Source organism: Delphinapterus leucas, chromosome 1 (assembly GCF_059928025.1).
Source record: "Delphinapterus leucas isolate spDelLeu-1000000601 "Yukka" chromosome 1, BTC_Dleu_Yukka2, whole genome shotgun sequence".
Lineage (NCBI taxonomy): Eukaryota > Metazoa > Chordata > Mammalia > Artiodactyla > Monodontidae > Delphinapterus > Delphinapterus leucas.
The window spans coordinates 189,913,148-189,930,810 of NC_143129.1; the positions used below are offsets into that span (position 1 = coordinate 189,913,148).

The 17,663-nt window shown below is 53.8% G+C and overlaps 1 protein-coding gene across 9 annotated transcripts; it reads left to right on the plus strand.

Annotated features, from left to right (window-relative positions):
• Positions 1–294: 294 nt before the first annotated feature.
• CDK11B (cyclin dependent kinase 11B) lies at positions 295–17,291 on the plus strand. Of its 9 annotated transcripts, none has more exons than XM_022598702.2 (20): positions 295–393; positions 4,737–4,860; positions 5,662–5,777; positions 6,765–6,892; positions 7,688–7,826; positions 11,556–11,692; positions 12,001–12,123; positions 12,435–12,530; positions 12,609–12,767; positions 13,031–13,096; positions 13,740–13,915; positions 14,702–14,792; positions 15,247–15,368; positions 15,560–15,665; positions 15,857–15,978; positions 16,057–16,164; positions 16,239–16,355; positions 16,445–16,593; positions 16,675–16,864; positions 16,949–17,291. In XM_022598702.2, exons 2-20 carry the CDS (start codon positions 4,750–4,752, stop codon positions 17,039–17,041), a joined length of 2,349 nt encoding a protein of 782 aa, XP_022454410.1. In that variant the 5' UTR covers positions 295–393; positions 4,737–4,749; the 3' UTR covers positions 17,042–17,291. The 9 variants fall into 9 exon arrangements, with proteins under 9 accessions (XP_022454410.1, XP_089758046.1, XP_089758044.1 ...); XM_089901919.1 differs by lacking the exon at positions 295–393 and adding an exon at positions 4,933–4,979 and having other exon boundaries at positions 4,748–4,860; XM_089901918.1 differs by lacking the exon at positions 295–393 and having other exon boundaries at positions 427–4,860.
• Positions 17,292–17,663: the final 372 nt, after the last annotated feature.

The following is a 17,663-nucleotide window of genomic DNA, read 5'->3' on the forward strand; positions in this document are numbered from 1 at the left end:
ACCCGACCAGGCCAGGCGCCGACTTCCGACGAGCCCGAGCTGCCAGCAGGGACTCGCCCCGCCCCGGCACCCCGGGTGTCGTCAGCAGTCGGCGCCGAGGTCCGTAATAACGCGCTAGCGCGCGCCCCGCACTCTGCGCAGGTCTGGTGTCGGCGGCGGGGAGGGGGGTTGGGGGGGTGGGGTTGGGGGGTTGGGGGGGTTGGGGGGGTTGGGGGGGCTGCGGGGTGGGGGTGGGCCCGCCCATGGGGCCCGCCCTCCGTCGTCATCAGCCCGCCCTCCGTCGTCATCAGCCCGCGCCGACGCAGGAAGTGACGACGCTCCTGGCGCGCGCCGGGCAGTTTCTTCTCAGGCTCCGGGTCCGGCGGCGGCGGCGGCGGCGGCGGCGGCGTAGGGGTGAGTGGCGGCGGGCCGGGCGGGGCGGAGCGGGGCGCGGCCGGCTCACCTAAACTCCCGGATCCCGGCGGGCCTCGAGCGCGTGGGCCGGGGCGGGCGACACTCGCCGCCACCTCGGCCATCTCGCCCGGCGCGGAACTCGGGGTGGAGGAGGTGGCGGGCCCAGGAGCTCCCCGAGCCAACTTCTGCCGGGCCGAACCACGAGTTAGCGCCACTGAACCCCAAGAACCGGGAACCCGCGGCCTGGTCTCCGAGCGCGCCCTCGGAGCAACCACCCAGGCCTCCCCGTATCCCGTGCTGGGGCTGCAGCCGTCCGATGGGCCAGTGACCCACGCAGCCCAGGTCGTCTTCCTTTTTTTTTTTTTTTAAATTTATTTTATTTATTTATTAATTTATTTTTGGCTGTATTGGGCCTTCGTTGTTGCGCGCGGGCTTTTCTCTAGTTGCGGCGAGCGGGGGCTACTCTGCGGTGCGCGGTCTTCTCACTGCGGTGGCTTCTCTTGTTGCGGAGCAGGGTCTCTAGGCGCGCGGGCTTCAGTAGTTGCAGCACACGGGCTCAGTAGTTATAGCTCGCGGCCTCAGTAGTTGTGGTGCGCGGGCTTAGTTGCTCCGCGGCATGTGGGATCTTCCCGGACCAGGGCCCGAATCCGTGTCCCCTGCATTGGCAGGCGGATTCTTAACCACTGCGCCATCAGGGAAGCCCCTAGGTCGTCTTTCTAATAAATCCTCCTGACGGCAAAAACAGTGCTTGGTGAGTGCCAGGTACTGAGCTACGAGCTTTACCTGGGTGATCTCATTTAATCTCCAGTGATACTGTCATATAGGTGGTTTTCTTACCGTTTACGGAATGGTAAGCTGAGATGAAGTAACTAGCCCTGGACAGCACAGGAATGACAGCAAAGAGATTGGAATCCAAGTGGTCATTTTCCAGAGCCCATCACTTTTTTTTTTTTAATCTTTCTTTCCAGTTTTTCAGTTTTTCTAAAACCAGCAAAGTGGTTCAGTCATACATGTATATACGTTCTTTTTTTATCTTCTTTTCTGTTACGGGTTTATCACAGGAAATTGTATATATAATGTCCTGTGCTCTACAGTAGGACCTTGTTGTTTATCCGTCCTGTGTATAATAGTTTGCTTCTGCTAACCCCAAACTCCCAGTCCTTCCCTCCCCCCCCCCCACAGTCACAAGTCTGTTTTCTATGTCTGTGGCTCTGTTTCTGTTTTCTAGATAAGTTCATTTGTGTCTTTTCTTTTTTTTTTTTTCCGGCCACACGTGGCTTCTGGGATCTTAGTTCCCTGACCAGGGATCGAACCCAGGCCCCAGCAGTGAAAGCACCGAGTCTTAGCCACTGGACCACCAGGGAAGTCCCATTTGTGTCATATTTTAGATGCCACATATAAGTGATATCACACGGTATTTGTCTTTCTCTTTCTGACTTAGTTTACTTAGTATGACAATCTCTAGGTCCATCCAAGTTGCTACAAATGGCATTATTTCATTCTTTTTTTAAAATTTTAATAATACATTTTATTTAACCCAATATTTCTAAAATATTACTATTTCACCATGTAATAATCAGTGTAAAATTATTAATGAGGTATTTTACATTTTTTACACAAAGTCTTTGAAATCCAGTGTGTATTTTATACTTAAAGCGCAGCTTAATTCAGACTGGCCACAGTTGAAGTGCTCAATAGCTACATGTGACTAGTGGCTACCATTCTGGACAGCAGTTAATTTAAGGTGTGAATTCTATACACAGTTATAATCTCAGACAAGTAGAGATATTTCCAACTGTACCCATGGACAAATTGATAGTGAATTTATGTTTGGAATATTAATTGTATAGCATTTGGACATGGAAAATTTATTCTTGAATTATGAATAAGTGGTTTAAGTGAACCCGATTATTGCGTATTATTACATGCAGCTACTGAAATAGGCGCTTCCACAAATTACCACATTTAATCCTTTCAAAACACCTGGTAGGGCTTCCCTGGTGACGCAGTGGTTGAGAGTCCGCCTGCCGATGCAGGGGACGTGGGTTCGTGCCCCGGTCCGGGAGGATCCCACATGCTGTGGAGCGGCTGGGCCCGTGGGCCATGGCCGCTGAGCCTGCACGTCCGGATCCTGTGCTCCGCAACAGGAGAGGCCACAGCAGTGAGAGGCCCACGTACCGCAAAAAAAAAAAACACCTGGTAAAGGATCGTTATCGAGATTGAAACAGTAGACCTGTGCCCAATATCCACTTCACCCTTCTTCTAGTTTGCCTTTCTGAAAGGAAGAGAGTGGAACGCTGAATACTGTGTTTTCCAGACTCCCATGAAACTAGGGTTCTCAATGTGATTTACATTCAGCCAGTCAGATACACATACGTGAGATTTGAAGGCTGGAAGTGAGGCAGAGACTGCATTTGGGGGGGGGCACATTTTTGCCATTTCTACAGGCACAGGAACCGATTTTTTGGCAGCAGAATTAAAGAGACAGGCCATTGTCCAGTCTCTACCTGTGGATATTGAGAAGCAGGGTCCTGGGCATCCATGTTGCTGGGGCAGATCAGAGCAAATACAGCATGGCCCTGGAGTCAGTGGCAATAGTGGCAGTGTCTTTCTAATTAAGTGGACTTTTGAAAGTTGTGGTTTCCCAAAGATAGTCATAAATTCTGTGCATCGTAGAACATTCTGCATCCTAATGGGGTCCTCTGGTGGTCTTTGAGCAGCTGTCTTCCAGTTCCAGTCCCATCCTTCCAAACTCTGAGGTGCTGGAGCTGGGGCTGCTCACTGCGTCTCCGCCTTGCCATCTGGCGCCCGCATAGGTTCTACCAATAGGAGGTAATAGAGGCTTGTCTTGGGTGTCCACAAGATGAGTAGATCTCCACACCTGCCCACCAGGCTCTGGAAAGTTTATATAGAGGCCTTAACGGGTTCATTCGCATATGTAGTCCAAATGGTCTCAGTAACACATTGCTCTCTCCAGGCAGCATCCTTGAAAATGTATTTCGTTCCTTTTTATGGCTGAGTAATAGTCTATTGTATATACGTACCGCATCTTTATCCTTTCATCTGTCGATGGACATTTAGGTTGCTTCCATATCTTGGCTAGTGTAAATAGTGCTGCTGTGAACATGGGGGAGGAGGTGTGTGTATCCTTTTTAATTATAGTTTTGCCTGGATATATGCCCAGCAGTGGGATTGCTGGATCATATGGTAGTTCTATTTTTAGTTTTCTGAGGAACCTCCATACTGTTCTGCGTAGTGGCTAAGCCAACTTACATTCTTACTAACAGTGTAGGACGTTTCCCTTTTTTCCATACCCTCTCTAGCATTTGTTATTGATGGCCATTCTGACGGATGTGAGGTGGTACCTTGTTGTAGTTTTGATTTGCATTTCTCTAATAATTATCGATGTTGAACATCTTTACATGTGCCTATTGGCCATTTGTTTTCTTCTTTGGAGTAACGTCTATTTAGGTCTTCTGTCCTTTTTGTTTGTTTGTTTGTTTGTTTGCGGTACGCGGGCCTCTCACTGTTGTGGCCTCTCCCGTTGCGGAGCACAGGCTCCGGACCTGCAGGCTCAGCGGCCATGGCTCACGGGCCCAGCCACTCCGCGGCATGTGGGATCTTCCCGGACCGGGGCACGAACCCGTGTCCCCTGCATCGGCAGGCGGACTCTTAACCACTGCGCCACTAGGGAAGCTCTCTGTCCTTTTTTCAATTGGGTTGTTTGGTTTTTTGTTGTTGAGTTGTATGAGCTGTTTGTATATTTTGCAAATTAAGCCCTGTCAGTCACATCGTTTGCAAATGTTTTCAGCCAGTCTGTAGGTTGTCTTTTCGTTTTGTTTATGGTTTCCTTTGCTGTGTAAAAGCTTGTAAGTTTGATTAGGTTCTATTTGTTTATTTTTGCTTTATTTCTGTTGCCTTGGGAGACTGACCTAAGAAAACGCTGGTGCCATTTATGTCAGAGAATGTTTTGCCTGTGATCTCTTCTAGGAGGTTTAGAGTGTCATGTCTTCTGTTTAAGGCTTTAAGCCATTTTGAGTTTATTTCTGTGTATGGTGTGAGGGTGTGTTCTAACTTCATTGATTTACATGCAGCTGCCCAGCTTTCCCAGCACTGCTTGCTGAAGAGACTGTCTTTTTCCTATTGTATATTCTTGCCTCTTTTGTCGAAGATTAATTGACCATAGGTGTGTGGGTTTATTTCTGGCAGAGCCCATCCCTCTTAACAGAGATTTGTACTGAAGCGCTCAGAAGTGGCAAGGCGCAGGTGTTCAGAAACAGCATAGCATCAAACCACAGTTTGCTGTGTCCTGACACAGTTTGAATTCTTCGTCCTTTTTGCAGTGTTTTAACTCAAATGGGTGATGAAAAGGACTCTTGGAAAGTGAAAACTTTAGATGAAATTCTTCAGGAAAAGAAACGACGGAAGGAACAAGAGGAGAAAGCAGAGATAAAACGCTTAAAAAATGTAAGCCATGTTTTTTAAGTAAGTGTTTTTTTTAAAGGAGATTTAATTTCTTTGCCCTCATTTTTCCATTAGAACAACGCTTCTTCGGTGAAGTTCTTTTGTACTTCCAAATGTCGCAGGTGAGCCCAAAATCTATTCTAAAAATTAACAAAAACATTCAGATACTCAGTTTACATTGACAGCAGATCGATAACGTACTAAAGCTGCATATAGATGACCACAGCTACGTGGAAAATAAAGTATTTTGAACCTAAAATCACTAGTGCGGTTGGGCTTATTTTTCTCATTTCATCATTATGTTTAGGACACCATTTCCAAGTATTTTTAGTATAGTAGGAAGCTGCCTTGAAATTAGTATTATTGTTTTACACCTTTCTTGGTTTGCCTAATAACATAGGAAAACTTTAGTAATTTGATAAGGGGCATTGAAAGACATTCCTCTTCTGATAAGTTTAGCAGCAGACCTTTCTTACGTATTTATGAGTACTTTTTGAGATACTGTAAAGTATTTGGTGTATAAAATATGCTTTAAGGCTCAGTTCTGGCTAATATAAACAGCTAACAGACTTGTCACAGAGTCTAATGTCCCCTGTCATATACGCTGGTGTTAAATTTCTCAGGTTCTGGGTTACAGAGAGTTACACGAAAAATCAACGGGATCTGAATGAAAGTTTTTTATATTTTATAACATTGGTTCACTCAAAGTGTGTATGAAAGTTTGTTTTCGGATAGTGGCAAGGTTTGAGTATTATGAAAAATAGGCTTATCTGTAAGGAAAATTGCTTTCTCCTTGCTTCTTAGTCTGATGACCGGGATTCCAAGCGGGATTCCCTGGAGGAGGGGGAGCTGAGGGACCACCGCATGGAGATAACGATAAGGAACTCGCCGTATAGAAGAGAGGGCTCCATGGAGGACAGGTGAGAGGGCCGTGGCGCTGGAGGAGCCCAGCGGCTGCACGTGCGCTCCCCTGAGGAGGCAGGCTGAGCCCATGACAGGGCCACGGTCCTGGCTGGCCCTTCTCAGTGTTATTTTGAAAGTTTGAGGTCATGACCTGAGGTTTACCTCTAGATTGAAATGACTCTTGTGTGGTGTCAGTTACCAGCTCTCCCCTCTTCTTAGGAAAAGCCTGAGCGTGTGTTCCTTTCTTTGTGATCATTCTGCAGTGAAGTGAACACCATTCACGTGGTACATGTAAAGAATTCTGCTGTGTGTTTGTGATGATTTGTATAATTACTGTCTAAAATTATCTACAAATAAACCAAAGTAGCTGCTGAAAGATACGTGGAGCAAGGCCTTGATACAGAAACGGTCCTACCGAGGTCTGTATGTTCTGACGTTTCTTCCCGTGCTGTGCTTTCTCCCCACTTGTTTTCTTCTCATGTCCATCATCAAGCAGTTAAAAACAACATAACCAGAAATTAAGGCAAAAAGGCATAGGGTGTGAATTCTTCCAAGATTTTGGTTATATAATCAGTTGAAAATATTGTTAAACGACCTTTTGAGATCATTAAGTTTGATTAAAATTGTGGGACCTTTTTTAACAACTTTATTATGGTGTAAATGACAAACTGCACAGATTTCAGGTGTGTGGTTTGATACGTTGTTATATACCTGTAAACTATCCCCATGACCAAGATCATGAATACCCTAAAAGTTCCTCAGAGAGGCCTTTCTATTCCATGTTTCACATTGATTCCCCACTTAACACTTTCCATCTGAATCTGTATTTAATATGCAGTTTGGGCTTAGGTTTCATAATGAACATCATCTTTTAGCTGATGGTTGAGGTTCACCTGTCTGTTCTGAACCCGTCATCTCTCTGGGTTGAAGACACTCCACGATACCCCGGTGCTCCTCACATTACTTTCTCAGGCGTGATGTAATGCTGTGGTGTCTTATTTCAGAGGAGAGGAAGATGATTCTTTGGCTATCAAACCACCCCAGCAAATGTCTCGGAAAGAAAAAGCTCATCACAGGAAAGATGAAAAGAGAAAAGAGAAACGTAGGCATCGTAGTCATTCCACAGAAGGGGGTACAGAGCATTTGTTTTCTTTTGTATTGTGTTCAGATGGGGTCTCGTTCCTATTTCATGATCTACTGCCTTCTCCAAAGCACAGTTGAAAGCGAAGAGAATAAAATTTTAGCTAACAACATAAATTTATTGTAGATCATTCTGAATAGATACATTGTTTTCCTTCTATGTTTTCTTCTGTGTGTTTCCCCCGATTGCATTGTTCTGGGGTAGTTTGTCTACCTACAGAATTGTCTTAATTCAACAAGGGAAAACACAGTCTTCAATGCTAAATTGCTTTAACTAAGAAACAGATGCTTGATAAAACTGAAATAATGGGTTTTATCTCATACCAGTATTAAAGAGCTTCTTAGGGGTGTTGGGAAAACTGGGCCTGGGACCTGATATAAATCTCATTGTTAAACTCAGTTGGCTAACGTGGTGTATAACGTAATGTAGAAACTAAAAGGAGATAAGCTTTGTCCCGTATCCTTTACAAGTGGTGATTTCTTTTTAAATCGTGAAACTAATACAGTCTAATCACAGTTTATTTAATACAGAAAATTAGAAAGAAAGCTGGAGATCACAGTTCTGTTCAGTGATAATCACGTTATTTTTGTTTTTTCTTAACTGGAGGCTCACTGCATAGAGTGTTATATTTTCATTCTCCTTTTTTTTTTTTTTTTTTTTAACAGAAAGTCATGATTGTTTCTCCAAGTCAATGATTAGATATTTTTTCTTTTCTTCACTGGGTATTTTCAAGTTGAGTTTCTGGAGGTTAAGTTTCTTGGTATGACACATCCTGTTTGCCACTAGGGAAGCATGCCAGAGTGAAGGAGAAGGAGAGAGAGCACGAGCGCCGTAAACGGCACCGAGAAGAGCAGGATAAGGCCCGGCGGGAGTGGGAGCGACAGAAGCGGAGGGAGCTGGCGCGGGAGCACTCCCGGAGGGAGAGGTGAGGCCGGCGGCCCGGGCGGGCGGTGCCTCCGCGCCCGCCTGTGACACGGGCCTGCAGGGATGGGTGCTGCTGGACAGAGCTGGGGGTCCAAGAGGAATCAAGAGGCGAGGAGCGAAGGTTTGGGCTGGACATACAGCCGTAGGGGAAGGAGAGAGAGGAGGGAGGGGTGGCGGGTGGCTGGAGGAGGGGAGCGGCTGTCCACACGCGAGCTCGGCGCCCCCGGAGAGGAGGGCGAGGGCTGCTGTCCAGGCCCGGGTGGAGCCACTCTGGGGGCAGCCAGTCCCTGCACATGAGTCCTGAGGCAGAGTCAGTGCGGGGAGGCCTGGGGTGTGGGCGATTCCCCGTCTGCTCACTCGGCAGGTGTGTGCGGAGCACCTGCTCTGCACCAGCTCTGTTCCAGGGGGCCTTGTCCAGGAAGACCAACAAGATGTGTTGCTTAGGGTTGTCTGGGGTCGCAGCAGAAATAGACTCTGGTTCTTCCAAACAAGAAACAAAAGGAGAAGTGACAAAGGCAATCCCAAAGGCCTTGAAATGGCCCGGGAGCTGGGATACCAGACTCCTAGGCCTTCGTCTCCAGGTGCCTCTGTGCGGGCTTAGAGTTCCAGGAGAGAGCATCTGTTCACCCCAGATCTGTTCTGCGTGGCCCAGGTGTGAGTCCTAGGGCCACCTCTGGGTCCTGCAGTCATTTCCAGAGAGAGCTTGAGAGCTGTGCTGCTCCACGGAAGGGAAGTAGCAGGCTGGAAGGTGCTGACGTTCCCAGCAGCCAGGGCCGAACAGAGGGCGGGTACAGCAGGTGTGAGGAGAGCCTTTGTTCTCAGGACTCGGAGTGTGAGAGATGCAGCTGGGAGGTTGGGGTCTAAGGCCACTGTGAGGCCAGCAGAGCCTTCAGTGTCCTGGCTGCTGGCACATGACACACTCACGTTTGCTAAGCCCTGTGCTCTGTCCAGTGTGGTCCAGTCACACAGCTGTGCAGACACGGTGGTGACCCCAAGGAAGCCAAGCTTGAAAATAAAGAGGAGCACATGGAAAATGCAGCAGTGGCCACATTGTACAAGGGAGACAAGAGTTCACAGGGTCATTAGCCCAGCGGCTTACTAAACAGGAACAACTGGGAGGAAAAATTCGAGTGCAGGGTAGCTGCAAGATGTTACCTAGAATGTCCAGTTTTCAACAAGAAGTTTTGAGACATACAAAGACGTAAGAAGGTTTGACCCCGTATTAAGGAAGAAAGACATAGTAGACAGCGTTTCCAGATTTGGCGAAGACTTGGAAGCAAGGAACCTGAAGATGCAGCAACAGACTTCATGCCTTCTGAAGACAGAGAGGAAAGGATCTTCAATCTCAAGATCTGTGGAACAGCATCCAGTGTACCAGCACACGTGCGGCGTGTGGGAGGGAAGGAGGTGCACAGAGGTGGCTTTTAAATAATGACTTGAGTACTTCTCAGATTTGATGAAAACCGTTTTATCTACACATCCGAGAAACTCAGTGAGCGCCAGGTAGGATAAGTACAAAGTCACAGTCACACTGGGGAAGTTAGTGAGAAATTCATGAAGGGCAACAGCGAGCGGGGTGCTTCTCATCAGAAACCGGGGGGCCACAGGCAGGAACCCAGCCAGCCCAGAATTCTGTATCCAGCACAGCCAGCCTCAGAAGTGAGGGGCAAATAAAGGCCTTCCCAGGTGAACAGAGGCTGGGGGACAGGTGGACACAGCACTGCAGCCACAGCTGCAGGACATGGATTGCCGCAAGAGCTCCTGGGATGAGTTTTCAACAGAGACCGTGTGCCGGGCCATGGAACAAGTCTGAAATTTAAAAGAATTGAGGCCATACAAAGTATGCCCTCTTATCACAGAAGAATTCAATTAGAAGTCAGCAACAGGGCTTCCCTGGTGGCGCAGGGGTTAAGAATCCACCTGCCAATGCAGGGGACACGGGTTTGAGCCCTGGTCCAGGAATATCCCACATGCTGCGGAGCAACTAAGCCCTTGTGCCACAGCTACTGAGCCTGCGCTCTAGAGCCCGTGAGCCAGAACTGCTGAGCCCGTGAGCCACAACTGCGGAAGCCTACGTGCCTAGAGCCCATGCTCCGCAACAAGAGAAGCCACCACAACGAGAAGCCCGCGCGCCGCAACAAAGAGCAGCCCCCGCGCGCCGCAACTAGAGAAAGCCCACACGCAGCAACAAAGACACAACACAGCCAAAAATAAATTTCTATTAAAGAAAAAGCAACAGAACGAAACCTGGGGAAATCCTCAAATGTTGGGAATCTAACAACCCGTTTGTGAAAAACCCATGGCCCGAAGAAAAAATTGTAAGGAAAAACAAAATATTTTGAACTTTTTTTGGTCGCGACTCAAAGCTTGTAGGGTCTTAGTACCCTGACTAGGGATCAAACCCAGGCCCCAGCAGTGGAAGCGCCAAGTCCTAACCACTGGACCACCAGGGAATTCCCTAAAAATATTTTGAACAAGATGAGAGCAAAGACAGTGTGTCAAAACCTAGGGATGCAGCTCCAGCTGTGCTTGGAGTGAAGTGTTTTCAGCTGTAAGCAGCTAAACCAGAAAGCAGAAAAGGAAGTTGTCCAATCAATAACCTAACCTTCTACCCAAAGAAACCAGAAAAAAAGCAAACTCATCCCAAAGCAAGCCGAAGAAACGTTGGGAAATGCAGAGCAGGGAGAAGCAGGCTTGGGAGGTGGGGGACGGGGTGGGGGGCGGGGGGGCCACAGGCGGTACGATCAGTGGGTGCTGGGAGTGTCCTGAAGCCGGCTTGTGATGGTTGCCCGATTCCAGGGATGTGTTCAGAGAAACTGAGCTCGCTGGTTGAATTCTATATGTAAGTTATACCTCCACTTTTTGTGTTTGTTTTGCCATACTGCGCGGCATGAAACCGAAACCGCACCCCCTGCACTGGAAATGCGGCGGCCTAACCACTGGGCCGCCAGGGAAGTCTCCTTCCGCTTTTACTTGCGGGTAGTTTGGATTCGCTGGCATTTATGAAACAGTGCGTGGAGCCCAGTAGCCGTGGTCCGGCCCCTCCAGTGGTGACGTCTGACTATGTGGAAAGTACTGGCGACCCTGGTTGCGCTCTCACCGTTTTTTGCTTGTGCTCATTTCTCTGTGTATAATGCTGCCTTTTTTGTTTAACGTGTTCGCTTTTAAAGTTGTATTTGGACTTAACCCTGTAGGGACCTGAGGGTTAACGGACTGATGAGTTTTAACTTTTTGGCGTCCGGTGCCGCCGACCCCACGTGTTTCGGTCACTGGTCACTGATATTTCCTGACCCCCACACGACAGCTGGCCCCAGGATCCGCAGGGCGCCCGGCCCAGGTCTGTGGCTCCCCCGCCCTTCCTCAGATGGGCTCTCCCAGCCCTTGGGGGCCCAGAAAGACTTGGCTTCTGGTAGAGGTGGAGTTACATTGTGTGCACGGAGGGAAATCCTCTTGGCGAGTCTCGGTAGAGCTGGCGAGCAGAATGTTCTGGAGCCAGTGGGGTTTCTGCCCCAGGCAGTTGTTGTTACCTCCTTGTACCGGCACTTTCTTCCGTGTGACGCTTTAGGATCGAGGTTCCCAGGACGCGCATGCGTGTGTGTTCTGCTTTTTAAAAAGCTCTCTGAGGGTTGAACGGCCCAGAGAAGTGGTTTATAAACGCGAGCAAAAGCACTGGGGGCAAAAAGGAGAACTGCCTGCTCCGGGGTGAAAATGTGGCGTATGCTGGTTCCAGGGACCGCCTCGAGCAGCTAGAAAGGAAGCGAGAACGGGAGCGCAAGATGCGGGAGCAGCAGAAGGAGCAGAGGGAGCAGAAGGAGCGGGAGCGGCGGGCCGAGGAGCGGCGCAAGGAGCGGGAGGCCCGGCGGGAAGGTGGGGCGAGGGCGGGGCCCGGCGGGGAGGTGGGGCGAGGGGCGGGGCCGGACGACCCTGCGGCTCCTGGGGTGTGGGCTGTCCGCCCCAGACAGCTGTGTCTGGGGTCCACTCACTGGGGGTCAGGCCCAGGCTGGAGAGGTGGGTTCTGGCCCCTGCCTTTTGACCAATAGAGAGCAGTCTAGAAAGCCCACCTGGGTCCTCTGGTCGCTTCCTGTGCTCCATTCCGGCGCTGTGCGGGGGTGGGGGCGCGTGTGCCGTGGGAAAGGGGGCTGCCGGCACCACCTCCTTTCTGTTCTCGTGCCTAGTGTCTGCACATCACCGGACAGCGAGAGAGGACTATGGCGACAAGGTGAAAGCCAGCCACTGGAGTCGGAGCCCACTCCGGCCGCCTCGAGAGAGGTTTGAGCTCGGGGACAGCCGGAAGCCAGGTGAGGCTGCACGGCGCTAGCAGGGCCGGCGTGTGGCGGTCTTTGCGAGGGGCGCCGAGCACAGAAAGTATCTGCTGCTTCGCACCGCGAGGCGCTAAGCGCTGCCGTGGTGTGGGAGAGGGGCTGTGCACGGATACGTTCATCGGCACAGACGCTTGTTACTGGTCTTTTGAAGAGTCGCCTTCCTCCCGGGTATCTGGGTGAGCTGTCTCCCATACAAACCGAAGTTAGTCTTCGTGTGAGAAGCGCCATCGAGTCTTGTTAGTTTCAGACGTTTTCCCACATTCACCTTTGATGGTTTGTTCCATAAGTAAAAGAAGAGAAAGTGGAAGAGAGAGACCTGCTGTCCGACCTGCAGGACATCAGCGGCAGCGAGAGGAGGACCAGCTCAGCGGAGTCCTCGTCAGGTAGCGGCGCGCCCGGCCCCGCCCAGGTCCGTGGCCCCCCGGGGCCGAAGCTCACTGCGGGCTGTTTCCTTCCTGAAGCGGAGTCAGGGTCCGGTTCCGAGGAGGAGGAGGAAGAGGAAGAAGAGGAGGAGGAGGAGGAGGAGGAGGGGAGCAGCAGCGAAGAGTCGGAGGGGGAGGAGGAGGAGGAGGAGGAGGAGACCGGAAGCAACTCCGAGGACGCATCCGGACAGTCAGCCGGTGAGCGCGCACGCACTCCCTGCCCCGCGCGCACGCCCCGCCCGCACGCGCGCACGCGGTTTAACTCCGTAAGAGCGTAGCAGCTGCAGGTGGGTGATGTGAAATGTCAGTAAAAATGTATCCAGATCGGAAACGCCTGGCTGTCTGGGACTTACATGAGGCTCCCGAGTCAACGACATAGGGCGCCCTTGCTTCCTTGTCGGCCAACGCGGACCGCGTTTCTGCTTGTGGAGGGTCTGAGGTGACACCTGTTTCCGTTACAGAGGAAGTGAGTGAAGAAGAAATGAGTGAAGAGGAGGAGCGAGAGAATGAAAACCACGTCTTGGTTGGTGAGAGGCCCCCCGAGTGGTGCTTCACCGCCTCCTCGTCTGCCCCTGACCTGGGTGCTGACTCATGTTTGAGTCGTGAGCGGGGCAGCGACCTAAGAAATATCCTTTCCCAGAGGCACATCGTGCCCCGGGAGCTACAGGGAGCGCCTGGCTGGTGCGTCCCAGGACCCAGCTGGCTCGCGGGGAGCTGCTTCCCCCAGCACCCTGCACTTGGCCGCTTGGGCCCATGGGGGCCAGCGTCCCTTAGAAGGGACAGTGCTGAATGAGCGCCATCCTGAGAGTAATGGGCTTGGACACCAGGGGAGGCTGGGAAACGCCAGTTCAACTCCGACCACAGGGCCGTTGCTGACCAGGGGCTGCATGGCCTCCACAGGCAGCCAGGCCAAGCCCTCTGGCCAGTGGCCGCAAGTTTTGGGCGGGCCTTGTGGCTCGCGACCGGTCAGTGGTTCACAGTGGTCCCAGCCCGGCCAGTGGGTCCAAGACACAGTGCCCTCTGTCCAGGGCGGTGGGACGCGCAGCCTGTGCCCGGCCCCCCGGGGCTCTCAATATGGCTTCTTTCTGCACTCGCTGTCCCCCCACCCAGAACGGGTGGGGTAGCCACACTTGCTTGTTCTTGGTTCGTAATTGGGTTGAACTTTTGAAGTTCCAGAGTCACGATTTGACCGCGATTCTGGAGAGAGCGAAGAGGGGGAAGAGGAGGTGGGCGAGGGCACCCCCCAGAGCAGCGCCCTCACCGAGGGGGACTTCGTGCCCGACTCCCCAGCCCTGTCACCCATCGAGCTCAAACAGGAGCTGCCCAAGTACCTGCCAGCCCTGCAGGTCAGGTGCCCTCCCCGCCCCAGGCCTGGCTCTGCCTTGCTGCTTGTGGACGGGGCCGGTTGCTGAGAGCAGAAGCTGGGTCCCTGCTCTGGGTGTCTGTCAGTGGGCGGGCCCGGCCACTGGCCTCTCACGTGTCCCTGATCATGGTCCAGCCTCTTGTCCAGCAGTCTTGGGGGGTGGGGGACAGTTCCTGCGTCCGCAGCCAGGACGCCCGCCAGGGGCCCCATGTGGAGGGGACGGCAGCCTGGCAGGCGGTCAGCTCTGCGGTCACTTCTGCCTCGGCCTGGGCTGAGTGGGCACCAGCTCCCCTCGCCCAGTCGCTGTGCAGGGGTCGGAGGGCAGTGCTATGAGTCAGCCCAGGTTTTCTGTTGGGAAAAGTCGGTAACAATGATGCTGGAGGGAGGGGGTTGGAGAGGGCAGGTCTCCAGAGGGTGAGCGGCCTCAGGTGCTCCGGGCGCCCCAAGGCCAGTGGCCCAGCCCCAAGTGCCGCCCCAGCTTCTGGGGGTTTCCTGCGCCAGCTGGGGGTGCGGTGCACAGGGCCACTCCTGTCCCAGCCTCATCTTAGAATGAGGAGGCTGGAGGTGGCGGGGTGGGGGGTTGCCCAGGGCTGGCTTTTGGATAAAGGGGCACGTGCTCACTGAAGCGAGGAGAGCGTTCCCGGGCCTCTGCCCACGCGCCCTGCGGGCCCTCCTGACACGTCTGTCCAGCGGGGCTTCCCTCTCGGCCGCGGGGCTTCCCTCTGGGGTGTGGCCCCGCTGCCGCGCCCTCATGCTGGCTTCCTCTCAGGGCTGTCGGAGTGTGGAGGAATTCCAGTGCCTGAACAGGATTGAAGAAGGCACTTATGGGGTGGTGTACAGAGCAAAGGACAAGAAAACAGGTGGGGCGAGTCCCAGGATGGTCCCCCAAAGGGAAGGGGTGGTGTGGCGCATGGACCGGGTGGCCCAGAGTGCCAGCCAGCACCGCGGAGCGCTGGCACCTTCAGTGTCAGGGTCACTGGGTATAGTTCCCTACTATCCTGGTCGTCGCCCCTCCCCTGGTGCTGGGCCTCAGCCTTGCCTTATCTGACTGGTGCACACCTGAGCAGCTGGCCCCTTGGCGCCTTCAGAGGCCAGAAGTCGGCCTGACCATGAGGCTCTGTGTTGCTTGCTTGCAGCCTCAGGCAGGTGTGCACCCTTGGCGGGGCCTCAGAGAAGCAGTCGAAGCCCTGAGCACCTGGGGGAGGCTGGTTGGCCATGTCCCGTGATCGTGGGGGAACAGCGATGAAACAGAAAGAATGTGTGGGTGGAAGAATGTTTGCTCAACGTTGGGTCTTCCCGTTGCTTTCTTTTCAGATGAAATCGTGGCTCTGAAGCGGCTAAAAATGGAGAAAGAGAAGGAAGGCTTCCCGATCACATCGCTGAGGGAGATCAACACCATCCTCAAGGCGCAGCATCCCAACATCGTCACCGTCAGGGTGAGGCCGCCGGCCCATGCGCCTCTGCCCCGCGGGGCCCCCAAGTGCTACACCCCAGTGGCCGTCGCACTTAGGAGATCCCTGCTGTCACCCAGCGTCTGGGCCCTGGGATTTCAGGTCTCCTGGGAGAGCCGGCGGTGGCAGGGCCAGCCTGGGACCCCCGGGCCATGGGACCTGCTGTCGTTTCCTAGGAAATCGTCGTGGGCAGCAACATGGACAAGATCTACATCGTGATGAACTACGTGGAGCACGACCTCAAGAGCCTCATGGAGACCATGAAGCAGCCCTTCCTGCCGGGTAGGGCCCTACGCCCAGGTCCCCCTGAGGGACGTCCTGCGCTCAGGTCGCCCGGGGCGGGAGTGCTGACCTGGAACGCTGACCCTGTCGCGCTGCGCGCGTGTGGGTGCCCGGGCGCCGGGAAGCTCGGTGGCCGCTCAGGCAGCCGAAGACCCGGGGGCCCAGCCATGCGCTGACCTGTCGCCATCCAGGGGAGGTGAAGACCCTGATGATCCAGCTGCTGCGTGGGGTGAAGCACCTGCACGACAACTGGATCCTGCACCGAGACCTCAAGACATCCAACCTGCTGCTGAGCCATGCCGGCATCCTCAAGGTGAGCCCTGGGGGCGGCTCGCGGAGCGGCCAGCTCCCGGGCGTGGAGTCGCCCACAGCCCGCCCTCTGTCCTCACAGGTGGGGGACTTCGGGCTGGCGCGGGAGTATGGGTCCCCTCTGAAGGCCTACACCCCGGTGGTCGTGACCTTGTGGTACCGTGCCCCCGAGCTGCTGCTCGGCGCCAAGGTGAGTGTGGGTGTGCAGGAGCCTGTCCTGGGCGCCCTGACCCGCCAGCCCCCTGAGTGCTTCCTGACCCCCAGGAGTACTCCACGGCCGTGGACATGTGGTCGGTGGGCTGCATCTTTGGGGAGCTGCTGACTCAGAAGCCGCTGTTCCCTGGGAAGTCGGAAATCGATCAAATCAACAAAGTGTTCAAGGTGGGTGCCCCTGGGGACGTGTGCAGGCGCCCGGGCCAGGTGACCCTTCCCTGCAGGGCCTGGCTATTTGAGACGCCGCCCTGTTTCAGGACCTGGGGACCCCCAGTGAGAAAATCTGGCCCGGCTACAATGACCTCCCTGCAGTCAAGAAGATGACCTTCACCGAGTACCCGTATAACAACCTCCGCAAGCGCTTCGGGGCTCTGCTCTCAGACCAGGGCTTCGACCTCATGAACAAGTGCGTCCCTCCCTGCACCCCACCCTCAGCCCGCCTCCTCCCCGCCCAGCCCCGCCCCTGCCAAGTGCCTTGTTCTCCCAGGTTTCTGACCTACTTCCCTGGACGGAGGGTCAGCGCAGAGGATGGCCTCAAGCACGAGTATTTCCGCGAGACCCCCCTCCCCATCGATCCCTCCATGTTCCCCACATGGCCCGCCAAGAGCGAACAGCAGAGGGTGAAGCGGGGCACCAGCCCCCGGCCCCCAGAGGGAGGCCTGGGCTACAGCCAGCTGGTGAGGGGCGGGCTGGCGGGAGGAGCGGGGTCCCCAAGGCGGGGTTGGCCCGGCTGGGGCCCCACGAAGCCGCTGTGTCCACAGGGTGACGACGACCTGAAGGAGACGGGCTTCCACCTCACAACCACGAACCAGGGGGCCTCGGCCGCGGGCCCAGGCTTCAGCCTCAAGTTCTAAGGCTCAGAGCTGACCCCGGACCCACCTTGGGGAGCGCCAACCGCTGAGGCCCAGCTGGGACAGCGGCAGACACTGGAGGCGGCGTCTGGGTCCAGACCCCCGTCCTGCCCTGACCAGGTGCCGCCACTGCCACGGGGCTGCCGTGGACGCGACCTCAAGTCTAGGACTGGCTGCTGGCCTCGTGGGGTTCTCCATGTTTTCACTTTATCTTGGTTTGTAAATTTGTAGAATTAAATCACGTTTTCCTTGCCGTGGGAGGAAAGGCTGTGTTTTTTCAGATGTATCGGACTTGCCCTGCGAGGAGAGGGCGGGCACCCATACACCCACACACACACACTCAGCCACGGTGACCACCGGCGGCCACCCCAGTCGGGTGCTGGCCATGACTGGGAACAGAGCTGCGGGGGGTTTGGTACTTCTTAATCTTCAGGCTGCTGCTCCAGCACCTTCCTGCCTCTCACCCAGGGCCCCAGAGCCAGGCGTGCGAGCTCGCAGCCACAGCGGGTTTTTGTACAAGGTGGTTACGTGTTTTAAGATGTAGTAAAATATTCTTGGAGAAAAGGTCTGGCATTTCCTTCTTTAAGTGGCTGGTCCTGTGCTGGGTCCTGGGCCTCCCCGGGGT